Raw genomic sequence first — 18,112 nt, forward strand, 5'->3', positions numbered from 1 at the left:
GATTTTTTATTTATGAATTTATTTATTGAGCCAAGATGGCCGAGTGGTTAGAACGCGTGCATCTTAACCGATGAATTCGGGTTCAAACCCAGGCAAGCACCACTGAATTTCATGTGCTTAATTTGTGTTTTAAATAATTCATCTCCGCTCGGTGGTGAAGGAAACCTGCATGTGTCTAATTTCAACGAAATTCTCCAAACCTTTTCCTCAAAGGAAGAGGACGCCTTAGCCCAGCAGTGGGAAATTTACAGGCTGCTAATGAATTTATTAAGAATAGCTGAACTTTACCGATAACACAGAAAACCCCCATCTTGATGGTTGAACCAAAAAAGTAATCAATAATCTCCGTGACTCAAATTATCTCTATACTCAATTTCATCTAAAACAGTTCAGCAGTTTAAGTGTGGAGAGGTAACAGACAGTTACTTTCATATATATTAGTATAGATAAACTTTGCTTGAAAAATCTCAGCGCTAAGTTTTTGCACATGTCATACCGTGTTCTGACGTTTAAAGTCATTTCTTTTAGCATACAAAGCATTATAAATACATACATGAAAGTTTATGGAAGAAGACAACCATAAAACCGCTTTGAAATAAACAAACTCTTTTCCAACTAGTGAATATTATTATTAAACTTATAAATTAAAAAAAAAAATGTTTATAGAGTACAATTGGCCTTTTAACAATTCGCTTCGATATCACATAAGTATAATGAAGCTTTAATTAGTCTGTGCACACATAAAATGACGCTTCGGATCACATTTTATGAGTTTTTGCAACTGACGCAAATTACGAAATGACGGAACTACGACATTTTAGAAGTCCCTCGGTTAACTGTTAACGGTACCAGACAATCATTCATTAAACAATGTAATGAAATTTATCAGGATATATAAGATTTAATTATCAAAAGCAATTACGTTAGAAAGTTATTTAGAGTCCAAATAAAATCTTGATAAGGAGCTTATGACGTCATTCCGTAAATCTGGCTTAACAGTCAAACTTTTATGATGTTTAATTTTATAAATTATTTGAATTTTAGTGCCTGGATTTGTAATTCGTAGTAGGTATTTTGTATTTAATGTATTTCATTAATGAATAGAGATTATCAATTCATTTAAATATCCAAGCCGACTAGTAGGTATAATATTATTTTTATGTAAATGTTTCTAAACGCCAATAGTTTGCTTTCTGCGTCAGTAAGATACATAAATAAGTACTTTGATATTAAATAACCTTGAAATACTCGTATTACTAGGTCTTGGCAAGTATGCACCCTGCTATGTGTAGATCTAATAATTCATAGAGGCTCACTTATTTTTACCATAGTCGTCTCACACACTCTAGAAAGAACATAGACAAACTATCAAAAATTAAAATTACAAACTAATATTTAACGAATTAAAATTTATTTTACCATTAATTTCAGTACGAGTGTGCAGTAGCTAATTTCATTTCCGTTACTGGCTGTTGAGAAAATTCACCTATTCTCTATTTGAATAATAAACATTCCATGTTTAAAAATAAATTTATTTATTTAAAACATGAACTTTTCTTTCGTTAGAGTATTTGTTACGCTATGCATGTTGTGGGCGGCTAGAGTTAATCTTCAAAGGGATTTTTCTTAGCAAATCTAAGCCTGTTCCTCAGATTATCTTAAAATAACGACGTTTATCTTTGTTTCATTTTTAAATAATGTTTGAAAATCTTCAATAATGAAGTTGTTATTTTGTGCAGGGTTAAAAATAAACGATCTACTTTTCCCAGAACAAACAACTTTAAGCCTAACAATTTTCTTACCTAAGTACGATTGGGATAAATAAGAAGGCTGCATTATAGTAGGTCACTATAATAAATAGACTAATTTATGAAGAGAAAACAATTTAAATGGATCGCCATTTTACCATGTCACCATTTGCCGGCTCTTCACCTGTGTTCACGATGCGTCTTAGTTGTCGTCGGTATAATATATAGAATTTTCGTATGACACGATTCTGCAACCTTTGCATCTGCTAGGATATCTTTTCGTCGCACATTTGTTGAGGACGACCTTCACTTACGTATCAGGCATTATGTGGGTGTTAGATCCTTCTAGGTTACCGTACCTTGGACTTGAGAGATACTTTTTCTACACATGTACTCAAGTACAGAGTGTTAGGCTAGGTCTTGGAGGTTTCAACGCCGATAGGTGGGCGAATATATGCTAGCTTAAAAAGTTAGATACTCAATGACAGAGGTCAATGTATATGAGTTGAGTGACATTGACATTCAATTGACAGTTGCAATTTAGACTGAGTATTTAATGTTTCTCAAATCAGCACAATTTTGTAAGTTGGCAAGTATTTCTTTAGTTTTATAAATAATAAATAAAGCTATTTGCTCTCGAGGAGATTACTCAGAGTATATTCTACGAAGCTGCTTCAATTGCAGAATATTATCAGTAAGTTCTTAACCGATGTTTGCGCGTTCAAACCCAGGCAAGTACCACTGAATTTTCATGTACTTAATTTGCGTATATAATTCATCTCGTGCTCGTCGGAGAAGGAATCGTGAGGAAACCTGCATCTGTCTAATTTCAACGAAATTCTGCCACATGTGTATCCCGCATTGTAGCACCGTGGTGGAATACGCTCCAAAACTTTCTCTTTAAAAGGATAGGAGGCCTTAGCCAGCATTGGAACATTCAAAGGCTGTTAATGTGTGTTACCTTTAATTATAATTATAAATAATTAAGATTACGATTTCCATCCACTGACCCATATCGGCATTTTTATTCATAAATATTTGAATATATCATTCATATAAATGTAGCATCGATATCTGTGCTCTAGATATAGACGTTCTCAATATCGTAGGTATTTCGTAAGCTGAAATTTCGGATATTGGCGATATTCCGTAGCCGGTGAACTGCATAATCTCTCTTGTGTCCTTGTGGCTTGTGTAATTATATTAGTTCAATTACCGTTACCGGAAGCCAACAGATAATTGCTACGTAGTTTGTCAAATGTCATGTTAGGCAACATCAAGCGAAGGAGTTTAGTTGTAGTAAAACAACCTATATATATTCCAGTTAAACCTCCGCCCTTTTTGAAGGAAAGGTTTAGAGCTCATTCCATCACGCTGCTCTAATGCAAATTGGCAGATATACATATGATAGATTTTAATCCGTCACATGAAAGTTTTCGAAGTTTTTATTCATCGCCTAATACGAGCGGTTTTTTGAACACAAATTAACCCAGGTTTAACTTGGCTGCCTTTTACGCCTCATTATTTATTTTAGTGTCACCAAAAATATTGCTGTACTTGAAAGAGACATTTTAGGAAAACCAAATTAAAAAAAACCAGCAGCTTAGAATCTGTTATTGATGAAACAAACATTTTAAATATTAACCATTATAATAATTTTAACTATACTATTGAAGTAGAGCTTAAAGGAGACCTTTTGAAAATTGATAAAAATGACATTTATTAAGAAGATAATCATCTCAATTTATTACAACGAATACGTAATTTAACGTTCATTAAATTCGATTTAATTCAATACTGTTTTTATCAATTGATTGCCAAATAAATGAAATGTTATATATTGGACAAATCTCAATAACTCAGGATAACAATAATTCAAATGTACAAGATACATACGATGTATATATTTGCCACAGACTAAAATAGATATACACGATAGTAATAATTACCAGATAATCAAATACAATCAACAACAAATGCAACGAAATTGTCGGAATAACTAAATCTGTAACTGAAATTGCAATGTATAATAAATACTCTTTTAACGATAATCCATCAAAACAATACGCATTTCATGGCAGTTCATAGAACAAAACAATCAGATAATTCCACTGCAGATATATGTAATAGCACGAACATTTTTAACGTTGATTTATATAAGAGCAATTTATCAACCAGTTAAACAATTATAAAAATGTAAAATAAAAAAATTAATTACTCGAGTAACAGTTAAGAACATAGAAATAGTTACTATATATACTAATAAATACTCAAACAACTTAATAATTTTAATGATAAGTATATTAGTTATAGACTATTGAATTGTGTGTGTGTGTGTGTGTGTGTGTGTGTATGTGTGTGTGTGTGTGTGTGAGTGTGTGACTATTAAGATGTTGATAAAGATGTGAGGGATTGCTTGCAGGACCAAGCTTTTATTTTCTTTGTATATGCAAGCACTTGAAAACTATAGAACGTATCATATGTATAATAACCAATCCACCGGAATCGTCCGTAGACGGTTATGACAGGCTATTATTTTTTTGAATTCCGTTGATTCTTTCCCCCTTTTAGCCTAGCGAATCGTTCGGTTGGAAGCTAGTTGTAAATAGAAATCAACAAATGCCTATTTCAAAAAACAAGTTGGTCTAAGACTCGTGACGACGACTAGTATGGTATGTAGATTTTGTTTTTGATGGATTAGTTGTATCTTATTTACATTTCGAGTTATATTTTAATGTAACTGCATGTTTTTTTTTTATTGACAGATAGAATTAAAATCTAATTATCAGAATTCTAAATTGATGACAAAAAGTTTGCGTTGACTTTACGACGAATTTTCTTCATCCACTTGGAATTTGTCTTAATTGAAGCTGGTACCTCTCCTTCCTCGGTATTGTTAGTTTTCGTGGGATTCTGGGTAGGATTAATTTCGGTGTAAAATAGATTTTGTATCACTCGATATTGAAAACGCCGATACGATATTTTACAGTTGGTATATTTTATGGATTGTAGATCCTACTGAGAATCTTTTCTCCCAATACAAATATTTATTTTTAATAGAATTCAGTTTCTTATTTATCCCGCATGAAAATAAACAATAACTAGCTCCACTGTTTTTTATCTTCTATACTGTACAACTTTTATTGAGAATTAGGCCTTATTTATAAATGTTTTATATTGTGTTTAAAATGTAGTACCATTTGGGAGGCAGTAAGTATAATTAATATCATACATATTAAATACTACATTGTGCTGAAAAGCATAGTAAATCTGTTTGTGGTAGAAATATGTATAATGGTTTTTATCATATGCGGTTCAGTAAAATAATGCGCGGACCCTCTGTTATATAAATGGTATTCTATGAATATTAAACTGTGAATATTTTTTTAATTCTATATTAAATTAAAACGTAATTCGCTTTGTGCAAAAGCAGAGCAAAAGCTCTAGATATTAGTCCTTTTACAACGATCTATTGGCAATATATAAAAACACATCAAGACTTATATCAATTAGCAAAATTGTTATCCTTACTAATATTAAAAATGTTAAAATGTGTTTTTTTTCACGTTTAACTTACCACCAATCATTATAAATTTTTGCATTCATGTTGTCTGTTGTAAAAAGAACGACAAGAGACACTCATCCCCCCACATTAAGTTGCGATCAGAAATTATCATTTTCCTAATTTTTGTACCTTATTTTGAGACAATAAATGATGCTGAACGTTCTATGCGTTAAGTGAATATAGGCGAATGATATTTCCATGAGGAGCCCTTATTTTTTCCTTTAAATAATAAAAATGAAATCGATTTACGATACCCTTAAGTGTAATTCGTTTCAATTTCATACAATACGAAAAGTTCTACAAGAGCTAAGAGAGAGTTTTGAGACCAATTCCAAATCACAATGGAATACTATCTTATTCCACATTAAAAGATTACTTGAAATTTGAAATGTGAAATGTTTTATACAGGATAAAAGATTGGTGAGCTTAAACCGACTTAAAAAATAATGTTATCCGTTTGAATGTATATTTTTCTCGTTGATTTAGAACTTCGTCTTATGAACCGATTTGAAGAACTGTTTTTTTTTTTTTGATACATTTCCTATTTAGTACCGTTTGAATAAAAAAGTTCAAGTCGGTTACTTTATTGATTAAATAAAATTTATATTATCCTTTATTTCAGTATATGAAGTAATAAAATGTTCGGTTCGCGTAATTAAGATTTTGATGTAGTTTTGAAGTTTAAATTGCTCTAACTTTGTGAAGTGTTTTTCAACGTTCCCCAGTTAAGTTTTGTATAACAGTTGTATTTATGTTAAGTTACCCATTAATAAAAGCAGATAGTAGTTAATGGACTACTTAGAAAGGTACGATTTTATATTACATTTTTTACATTAACAGCCTGTAAATTTCCCACTGCCGGGTTAAGGCAATCCTCCCTTTGAGGAGAAGGTTTGAAGCATATTCTACCACGCTGCTCCAATACGGGTTTGTGGAATATACATCTGGCAGAATTTCGTTGAAAGGCAGGCAAAGTTCAGTGATTCTGTCTGGGCTTGAACGCGAAATCTTCGGTTAAGATACATGCGTTCTAACCGATGTTATAATTATGTAACCAAATCAAAGTATCCTTAATATATGTTTAATATCTGTATCGAAGTCTTAGAATTCAAAAGAGTGACTGTAAGTGGAACCATATGTTTATTAGCCATTAAATTATTGTCTCGTTAGACTATTGTTTAAATATAAGGCCATAAAAGCGAGGTTCTGGGTTCTAAAGAAGGATTGTCGTCCCGCTATTATATTCAAAACAATTAGTTTTCTAGAAGATGTAATTGGAAACTAATCATTGGCTTGCTACTTACGTTCGCGAACTTTTCAAATAAATAATATTAGGATAAAAGTATGAAGATAACTATCAGAATGCTTGTATTTTGAATATCGAACATTAAACCGTTTTTATTTTCTTAGACTCAAGTTGACTACTCACTTGTATTAATATGACGAAACATATTTTGAAATTTATACGACAAACGAGTTCTCGGTTTGAAGTAAACGAGTCTGGTAAGTTCATTTAGAATGTAATTAAAACTTTATCTGTTAAAGCGGAGACCCTTTACGGATAAATAAATATATGTTTTAACAATATACAAAGGTTAAACGGGATATTATCTTTTTTTTATTTTTATGGCATAGGTTTGTTGTCGAGTATGGGTATACTACGGGTGTCTGTATTTTAATGTGCTTAAATTGTTTTTATAATTCATCTCGTGCTCGATGGTGAAGAAACTCATGCCCAGGAAACCTGCATTAGAACAGCGTGGTGAACTAGTCTTCTAACTCCAAACCTTCTCCTTAACAGGAGAGGAGGCCTTAGTTAAGTAGTAGGACCTTTACAGGCTTTTAATTACTAGGAGAAACCTGTATTTTTTTTAAGTACTAAGCTCCCAAAGATATAATGAAAGGAGACATGCCGCTTTCAGGCAGGCAAATAAAAAAAATTTAGTATGTCAAGCCGCCATGGAACGACCCATATTAGAGGTATGAAACAGAGATACAGTACGCCACACAAATAGATTTCTTACTTCACTCCTTGAATCTGAAATGGAAACGGCAAGTCGTAAAGCAGACAGACGGACACTCGATTGACGAAGCCTGCCCTCGTCCTATACAAAGGTCATAAGGGGAAAAGGAAAAAAGGCAGAACTTTTAGAATCAATGGCAATCAAAGGCGAAATATAGAAAACAATGGAATAAGTTGGAGGAAACCTTTGCCTGAAGAGGGACCTTTAAAATTGTAGAAAATATATTCATTCCTAATCAAAAAAAAAATATGACAAGAAAAATATCATAAATATACAAATATTGTAAAAAACTTATATAGATCTAAAATTAAATAACGTAATGGAATGAAAAATAATAAATAAAAAGGATTATTATTTATTATTATTAAGTGAAAAGCTTAGTAATACTTTCTATTGTTACAAAAATAATTAGTATGAACAAAATAATGAATATAGAATAAAAATAATTTCCATACACATACACGTCTGTGTATGTGTGCGTTAGTGTTCGTGCGTATGTAATTATATTTCCTGATAGGGAATAGTTAAAGGGACCTCTTTGTCGGACTCAAAGTCCGAGCACAAAGACAAGGGCATCATATGTTTGTAATAGGTCAATTTCACGAATGATTGAAAAGGGTTGAATCCGCTACACACAAATGTGACTGTCAGTCTATTCCAAAAGTTTTGAATGATATTTGATTGATGAATGAGATTTATTTAATAAAATGGTTGTTCAAATTAAAGCCACAATATTTCAATTAAAATTCTACAAGTAGTTTTAAAACATCATCGGAATTTTGATTCTACTAAGATAATGCCCAAGATGCTCAGTGTTAATATTCTAATAAAAATTATATAATTCATTAACCCTCCTCCTCATTCCTCTTTCACTAACTAATAACAAATTTAACTTTGTAATTACTAAGTACCTATGCATTGCGTGATGTACATTAAAAGTGCATAACATTTACAATACCAAAACATGATCGTTGTGCAGAATTTGGTTTCATTACCCCACGAGGGCACCATCACCGACTAAAGGCTGGACACGCACCCGCAAGCCCCCCGGTGTTACAGATGTCCATGGGCGGTGGTAGTCACTTTTCATCAGATGAGCCTCCTGCTCGTTTCCCACCTATGACATTACATATATATAATTATTAACCTTATAAAATCTTGGTATCAAAGTTGTATTTCATGACCAGTAACATTAGCGTCAGCGTCCAAAGCCAGTAGCAGACATGGTATTTTGACCCAACTATACAACCAAATATGATACAATTGTAAACGTTTTATAATAGTTTTTTTTTCGAGACTTGTCTCGTGGTCCTTCGTTCAGGTTTAAACATCACCACTTCACCAGTTATTTTATTACGAAATAACGTCTTTTGTATTATTCTTCTACGGACCAGACATTGGCACTTTATAAAGCTGTTTTTCATGTATGTACAAAGGGGTAACCTATTAGGTCCCTTGGTTTGTAGAACAATGAAAATGTAGGGAATAAATTTTACTTCTCGAAGTGCTAGTGTATATGTATAAACCAGAGAACTATTTGCTTATTTAGACCATATCCTTAGGAAGGTCACAAGTTTAAACAACGATATTCTTCCAGATTCATTTATTAACACTATTTTCACATTTATTTTACCCACTAATTCGTGTTTCACAATACATCCCGTATTTATATTCAAATTTGGCCTATAATTCTAATTATTTTTAAAAATAATTAGAATTATAACAAAACACTGCCGCCGCGTTCGATTTCTTGACATTCTTTTTCTTACCGGCTAGTATCAGACATTCGGCCAGTATTAATCGTGAAAAATTAAAATATTACATTACAACATATTCTAAAAATAGTCAATCGACTTATTTAAACTATAGTTATACAATGTTTAAAAAATTAACTCTAACAATATGAGGCAATTTAAATTCATCTTCAACCGTGATCATTTTCATATTGTAAAGAATAGTAACTTCTTATAACAATATAGGTAGTGCTCTTTTGTAGGAAGTTGTTTCATGATCTTTATCATCCACATTTGCTTTCATTTAGGAGTGATGCCACACATTTTTACTGATAGAAGTTTCTAATGCCTATCCAAAATAACTTGGTGTAGTAGAACGCAGGATTCTTAAACGAGGTCGTAGATTGGAATCTAATTAGTAGATTCTTAAATAGCTGACAGCGAAGAGAGAAGTTGATACGATATATATTCTATTCTAGATCGGCGTGATGGCATGGATATACTTTTGTCCAGCAAAAAAAATTGAGTATGTCAAGTCAAACGTAGTTTACCTAATAGACTAATTTGACATGTCTTAAAAATTTTGAAAATATCTCAAGAAAAATATATTATAAGTCAACACTATGAAGCCAAAAAATTGCGTAATGTTTACCACTTTTTTGGACGTTTATTATGATATATTATATTTTGTATATGTATATATATGCCTTCGGGTGTATAAGCGCCCTAAAATTGACATTTCCTTAACGTTCCTTGAATGTGCTATAAGATGGTTCATCGGCGGTTTACCGTTTCCAGATGAAACCCGACATCTTTAGACAAGCGTGGTTACTTCAGGATGCTGAACGGTCAATGCTCCGTTGTATGATTTGTGCAACCTATCACCAACGTACTGTCTTTGGCTACTTCTCGGTAAGTGGTCAAATCGATATTGAAAATTTATACATAAAATACCCGTGAAATGGTTCATTAATTTAGTCGCCATACTAGATTTTAAATTATTTCGAATTTAAACTAACATTCTACTAAATACCAAATTTACGTCTGGGAAATTTGATTTATTTATATGTTACAATTGCGTAATTATTATTAATTTAAAAATCGAATCCTTTTCAATTTTTTTTGATAAAAGATACTTACCATTCATTTGTACCTATTCTCCACACCCATTCACACTATGAATTAACTCGTACTTCTATTCAAATCGTGTATAAATACATATCTTAAAATATTCATTAATAATATAATTTATATTAAAATATCTACGAAAAATTTGATTTGATTTTCTTCTTTGCGTTAGTTTGATATTAGAGGCACAAATTTTGATGAATGCACACTGTGAAATAAAAGCTGGACAAGATAATAAAGTTGGCAACGTCATCGACATGTTAATTTTTGATGTAATTATAATATTCCTTCAGTGGTATATATAATATAAAAATAATATAAAATCAATTCAACGCTTAAACTTTTTCGGAGTAACAAACGATAGCCAAAAAACAATAATCTTACACTAAGACTAATAGAGAAGAAAGAATTAAATTAGGTGCATTATGTCAAATCTAATTATTATTATATCTGTGTTAGGAACGATTTCTGTCATTAATATTGTAATGCAATGTTTAATTTCGTACTTAGTTTAATGTTTTGCAGCTTGATATCGTTAAAATAATAAAAGCACAAATGTATATACGAATATACATACACACGAAATACATTGACGCGTTCGACCACCCTTGACGCAACATGCATGTATATGAATCTATGCTAAAGTCAATTTCACGAATGATTGCATTCAGTGTAGCATTAAGATGTTCATTAATCATCCATAAGTCGTTGCTCGGTCAGCGATTGGTAACGGAATCGTGATCGTGCATAATGTACGAGGGATAGCTGGAAATATTTTCGATATTTAGGTATTTAAAGATGATTTAGGCGATACGTCAGCAAACGTTTGTGTTTGTCATGGTAGGAGTAAGAAGTCCGGATTCTTACGATCTAGATAAATTTTAATAGTTTCGAATTACGAAATTGTGATCACGAATTGTTAACTAAATAGTTTTATTTAGCAGAAGTCTGGCCACGACATCTCATTTGAAGAAAGGCATGAAAACAAAATAAGGATTAAGAAGTAAAAAGCGCATTCCTTTTTATTCTTCACTCTTAATGTTTACGATTTAGGAGTCCGGCATGACAAAATAGAGATCAGGCGCTCATCAGAGATCAAGCAGTCAACATTCTAATTCCAATCTGTTAGAAGCCCATATAAGCTAGTCACGACCAATGAGGAATTTACCATTCGGTGTAAAATTCATCGATTCTGATTTGTGTACAGTTTGCGCAGTCAAGAGCAAATAAGAGGAAATGCTTTATTGAGTTGCACGCTCTAGATCAACTTACGTAGCTCACACTATTTCCAACACCTTCCACCAGTTTAGGTGTACAAAATATTGGCCATACTAATCTTTGTATATTGCATATCATTTTGCCATATACACGCGTTGTCGTGAAAATCGATTTGTTCAAGGAAGCGTGAAAATATTTGATCATGTAACCAGACCATCAAACATTCCAGTATGTGACCAAATAGAATCAACTTATCTATTTCACGTGTTGCGGTGCATCATGCGCTTCGCGTTAAAAAAAGTAATAGATTTTGATTTAGAAAAATGTATATACTTGCGTATATTGCGGGTCAATCGCGTATATAAGCTTTACTGAAACATTTGCTCGATTTGTATTTATAATTATTCTCGTGTTCAGCTGTTGAACATCCTGAGGAACCCATGGATGAACCAAGGATGCTTATCTAGGGAGATAAAATAGGCTCTATAAATTTAGCTTAAGAGAAGCTTTTGCAAAGAATATGCATTATTGATAACAGTTGATAAGATCTGACTTACACACATATATTATCCTGGGGATTTCTAATTAGTCTTCATTATACACTTCAGTGTACAACGTTTATAATAACGAAGATCTTTTTTATGAAACTGCTATTAAAATAACCGCGTAAATTGAGTTGAGCTCATAATAGCCGACGAGAAGTGTAAAATCTCCGGAGCCTTCGACTCGGCTTAGTCAAAGTATTCATTTCAATTTAAAGCTAACTCGTTACGATGAAGTTTCAAAAGATAACGCGACTATTACTCAGTTTAATTAAATACACACTAACACATCCATAAACATACACACAAAGTCATTTTAAAAAGTCAGTTTTAATTAGTAAGTGAGTAACAAACGGTAAACGTCAAAGGCCTCTCTGATTAATTTGAAGTTAACGTCTATGTACATGAGATAGAATTTCATCTGACTTGTTTCGTGGCGTTATAGTACATTAGGAAATTGTGGGTTACAATCCTAGTACAACTAATGTTTTCATTGTTTTCACAATTCATACTCAGCGGTTAAGAACAAAGTCACAAGAAAATATGTTTCGGATGGAATTATGACAGTGACACAGGTCTACTAAGATTATCCGTCTTTGTGTCTCCGTTCCTCTGTATTTATTTCCAAGCAATTGTTTGTGGGGTTCAAATATATTACCTATATTTTCTTAATGATTTGTTGAAGATCTTTTATGAGCGGTTTTGAGCTCGACAAGTCGTTTTTCCTGGAACTTGGAGCGTACATTTCTGTGTTTATATTCACAACCAGTCATAAGTATGTATTATAAGCTCACTCGTGTGAATCGCAAGAGTTCAAATACATTTCTTGTTTTATGGTCGTTTTGAATATATTCTTACCCATTCTTAGTAATGTATTTAAATTAATTAATTAATAACTTAAACACTCAACACAGAGTTAGGTTTGTAATTTATTTAGTATTAGTTGATTTATATTTAATATCATTTCATATGTGGAATAAATCCACATGAGGTTCCCCAGTTCCTCTCGTTTTATTATATTCCGAAACATGGATTATAGTATACTCAATCGATTCCTAAAAATATAAGAAATACTACTTGGATTAAAAATATAATTATATTGTTCTTGTGATTATTTTTTTCGCACTTTCTTTGTGTTATTAGATTTAAAAAAAATCCAATAATAAAAGACTTATGACCCTAGACTAGTCTTTTAAAAAATTGTATAAAGTATTCCTACATGTGAGGTAAAGTGAAAATTGTGGTAAAAATTACGTTCCCTTTTGCTCAAAGTGCACGAACTCATATTTCGTTCAAAAACGTCACACGGTGACTGGTTAGTGTAGTAAAATTAAATAATTATTATGAAAAGACCGAACATTAATGTCAACGAATAAAATTATATATCATGGTTCCTTTTTTAAATAATAACTTCCCTGAAATTAGTAGTTTAATATTTTTTTTGTCTTGAAGGCTACTTGATGCATGTCGCAATTGCCGAATACAAAAATAGACTTGGAGAAATCCTGACTTTGAAAGATTATGGTACTTGTACTTTGTATTTAGGTACATTGAGTCAGTCGAAACACGGCAATACAAAGCATTCAAAGTTAAACTCAAATCAATAAAGAAGCATTACACTTACTCATTTATAGTCAAATAAAACACTACCACCGGTTCGGAAAACAAATTACATTGACTTGAGAAGGACCGGCGAAAGAAACTCAGAGGGGGGGGGGCTGAATATTGATGTATGTTAGAGTAAATAATGTAATTATGCATGTTATATGTTTCATGCCAAACTCTTTCATTCCGATAAGTGTGATAGAGTAAAACATTTCCAATACGTTCTTACCAGCACGCCTGAGTCCTCATTACATAACAAACGAACAAGAAACTCAGATTTGTTCACAAATTAAATAACACAGATATGTAAATAAAATAAAATTAAATTGGTTTGTAAACATCACATTAACAGCCTGTAAATTTCCCACTGCTGGGCTAAGGCCACCAGTGCGGGTTGGTGGATACACATGTGGCAGAATTTCGTTAAAATGAGGCAAATGTAGGTTACCTCACGATGTTTTCTTTCGACGCTGAGCACAAGATGAATTATAAATACAAATTAAGCAGTGGTGCTTGGGTTCGAACCCGTAATTATCGGTTACGATGTTGATGATGATGACGTACTAACCACTGTGCCATCTCGGTGAACATAAACAAAACTTAATTTTACCCTTTTCATCATTTACATAATCTTGTATTTCTTAATGCACGATTTTTTTTATTGGTTATTAAGATAACATTGCATTAATTAATTGCTAAGCTTAAATATCTACGGATATTTTTATAGAAGAAATTATTGACTTTCGCATACGTAAATTTTTAACGAATTCAATGTGCTCGGAACGTTGATCTCGCTTTCCTTGTAACATGTGCTTGTGAAGGATGTAGTGTTTTACGTATTCCACAGCGCTGCGTTATGGGAAATCTATCATTTAAATCGTAGTTAGTGGTAGAACTTTGTGCGAATTCGTCTGTGTAGGAAATATCACATCACATATTCATCCGCCGAGATGGCCCAGTGGTTAGAACGCGTGCATCTTAACCGATGATTTCGGGTTCAAACCTAGGCAGGCACCACTGAATTTTCATGTGCTTAAATTCTGCCACATGAGTATTCCGCCAACCTGCATTGGAGCAGCGTGGTGGATTATGCTCCAAACCTTCTCCTCAAAGGGAGAGGAGGCCTTTAGCCCAGCAGTGAGAAAATTTACAGGCTGCTAATGCTAAAAAAAAATATTCATCCGTCAAACAGCATTATTTTTATGTACGTCTTGGTGGTAGGGTTTTGTGCAAGCCCGCCAGGGTAGGTACCACTCACTCATCATATCTTCTACAGTCAAGCAGCACTCCTTAGTATTGTTGTGTTCCGATTTGAAGAGTGAGTGAGCCAGTGTAACTACAGACACAAGAGAAATATCATCTTAGTCCCAAGATTGGTGATGCATTGATAAGTAAGGTGTGGTTAATATTTCTTGAAGCACTGATGTCTATGAGCAGTGGTGACCGCTTAACATCAGGCCTATTTGCCCGTCCGTCAAACAATAACATAAAAAAAAACAATCTTCTGACTTGAAGGGTTAGTGAACTAGAGTAACTACAGGCACATGGGAATGTACATTCTCGAAATTGCGGCACATTGGAGTTCTAATGAGTGGTTACCACTTGAGCTAATTTCTATGGGCGATGGTGACCACTTACGCATAACTATTTTATAATGGAAAAGAAAAACATTTATAAGATTATCTATTTCTTGGTAATACTATGTTGTTTGCTTTTATAATTTATATCTTTTTTATAAAGATAGTAATTGATAATCTATATTTTTTTTTAAATATCACGCTAAACCTTCTAGAACTATTATTTCCACTTGTACGTTGCATGATGGAGATAGACTATCAAAACGCTGTAAAGCTACTTTACAAATGGCTCCATTGATCTTGTGGCGATCTTATATTAAACTTCTGATCGGGGCAGAAGTTATTTTGTTTTTTGTGACAAAATTTTCATTATCTGAGCCGTCTTCTCCGTAATCGACTTTACATCACTCCTGAAACTATACGGAGTATATATAATTACTCCTATCATCAAACATATAGCTTTAATATTGTTATAAATACAAATAAAACAAATCTTAACGCTACAGATTGAAGTAAATAACGACAGTATTCAAACGTCATTTAGTATTCCCTTTGAACGATTTAATTAGGCAGGTATACGTAAGGATGTTTTTATGAATTATTTATTACGATAGCTACTAATTTTGGATTCAATGTTAGTATACGAAAGATTGCTAAATATATATGAATGGATTTATAATAAATGATATAAGATCATGTTGTAACCCCATGAGATATCACATGTGTTTGAAAAATTAAATAAAATCAGACATATTATAATTAGGCTTGGCACGATAAAAATAGTTTGTGCCTGTGTTTCGTACATGTAGAGCTCAGATTCGAAAGGCAGACGGAACGCGTGGAACGTTAAAGAAAAGTCACTTTAATTATAAGGTTTTAATTATTATTTTGTTTCTTAACTATAATGTTACGCTCGCTCGCTTTGCCTTATCTATCTAATCTTAGTTGTGGAGCCAAATAAATAAATAATGGTAACTTTACTGAATATAACCAAAATTAAAAATGTATAATCTTTTTTTTTTTCGCTTTACGTCAAATATTTACAAAAGTTTTGGACAACGGATATTGAGCTGAAAAAGACAATTCGATCTTCGTTTTATTTCCATGGACAAAAATCTAAATTCTTCTAAATCAAATATTGACAAAGCGGGTTTTATACAACGTCAGGGAGATATAGATTTTAATGTATACAAGTCCGCATATAACATAGCAGTCGTTCATTTGTATATTTTAATGTTGGTCAAATTATACAATAAATAATTCAATATACTTTTTACACAGCACGTACTAAATTCGATCAAAATAAATCACATATTTTAGTAACCGTTATCTGTGAATTTTACAAGAATTTTAAATATACATTTTTGGCAAATGTAGTTAGTGGTTAGTGGTCTAGATAGTTTTATATTCACAAAGTTGAAATGCATTCAACAAATACTCGCCGGCTATATCGAAATACTGTTCGTATTTTGTTCCCTTGGGCTACTGTCGATACCACTCTTGGCTTAACGATTATTTACACGAAACACCAGGATAATCCACTACGTGTTAACGGACTAAATTTTGCTCGAAATAGACCTTTTTTTATTCCTTTAAGCCAAATAATCATATCGATAAACTAATTTTGGTGCGTATAACCTCGTTATATTTATTCATATTTATTTAATAAAATATGATTTTCTCGCCCACGGTTGTGGTACATTTTGTTTATGAATTCATAAAAGTTAGACGGACTGGCAAATGATGGTAAGTGGTCACCACAGCTCATAGGCATTATCGTTGTGAGAAATATTACCATTCCTTACATAGCGAATACGTCACAAATATTGTGAGCGTAGAAGTTATGTTCCTTGTGTCAGTAAGTACGAGTACATTGGCTCACTCACCGTTCAAACTTTAACATAACAGCAACGAAGTAGTGGTAAAATAAGTGATAAGGTAAGGTGGTACCTGGTGGTAGATTGACAAAAACTAAACATATGATGAGATGATTACAATATTGTATTAAAACATGTAATATTAATATGGCTATAGAGGTCATAGAGCTTAAAATTTCAGAAGCGGCAATTTTAATAATATAGACAAAACCATATATGTAATACCAAATCCTTTTACGTAAATTGCTTTAGTATTTTTTTTCAGTAAGGGAAAACGAAACAAAAAGTTTCATTTATAAATATAAATTATATTCTGCCATTTCCATTAATTTATTCAACTCTACCCAAAAAATAATATATAATTAGTTTATTAAAATTGATGGCGTATATAATAGTGCGCATACTAATTACTTAAAAACTGCTAACGCTACTTAACAGAATATTAACCGAATAATTCCGTTATATGTAGTACGTAAGACATTTACTCTTTTGCAATGAGATACAACTAATACGGAGTCGATGTGGCCCAGTGGCAAAACTACGTGAATTTACCAATGAAGACTGGTTGAAATTCCTTTTTTATGACATGATTGATTTCGACCACAGCCCCAATCTCAAGGGAGATTATTCAACTATGCAGGACTCATATTCCGTGACTCTCATTATCCGATGTCCGATATGACCGGAAAGAGTTTAGACAAAGGAACAACGGTTCGGTGCTTTCCGAGGCACGGGAGAGTACCTATATACTTTCAATTTAAAGATTTTTTTCTGAATTTTTTTGAAAAATTCTTGAATCATTAATCAGACTAGTCACTGGACGAACGAACATATTGGTAGGTCGAGTAGCAAATGTAGTAAATGTTTGACGGCATCCATGGACATTGGCACTGTAAAAAATATGAACCATTCAACCTTCCATTCGATTCCAAAAGTGATTTAACGAAGAAAATATTTACATACAAGTTCAAGATTCAATAACACGTAAAAAACTGTTGTTCCGATTATAGAATCCACAAAATATTTATAGGCCTCACCTCGCCTTGAAAACGACAACCGTGACGTCAGGCCTCTTAAAATTCAACACAATAAACA

At 32.5% G+C, this 18,112-nt stretch overlaps 1 protein-coding gene across 2 annotated transcripts in view; it reads left to right on the plus strand.

Annotated features, from left to right (window-relative positions):
- The window catches only part of LOC125076181, a 189,608-nt gene that overhangs the window by 94,575 nt on the left and 76,921 nt on the right, over positions 1-18,112 (plus strand). The window contains exon 6 of one of the 2 annotated variants that reach the window (XM_047688191.1): positions 9,869-9,982. The exons of the other annotated variant lie outside the window; for it this stretch is intronic. Coding sequence (XP_047544147.1) covers positions 9,869-9,982 — 114 coding nt within the window. The remainder of the gene's footprint in view (positions 1-9,868; positions 9,983-18,112) is intronic. 2 annotated transcript variants of the gene reach the window in all.

Source organism: Vanessa atalanta, chromosome Z (genome assembly GCF_905147765.1).
Source record: "Vanessa atalanta chromosome Z, ilVanAtal1.2, whole genome shotgun sequence".
In the NCBI taxonomy this organism is placed as follows: Eukaryota; Metazoa; Arthropoda; class Insecta; order Lepidoptera; family Nymphalidae; genus Vanessa; species Vanessa atalanta.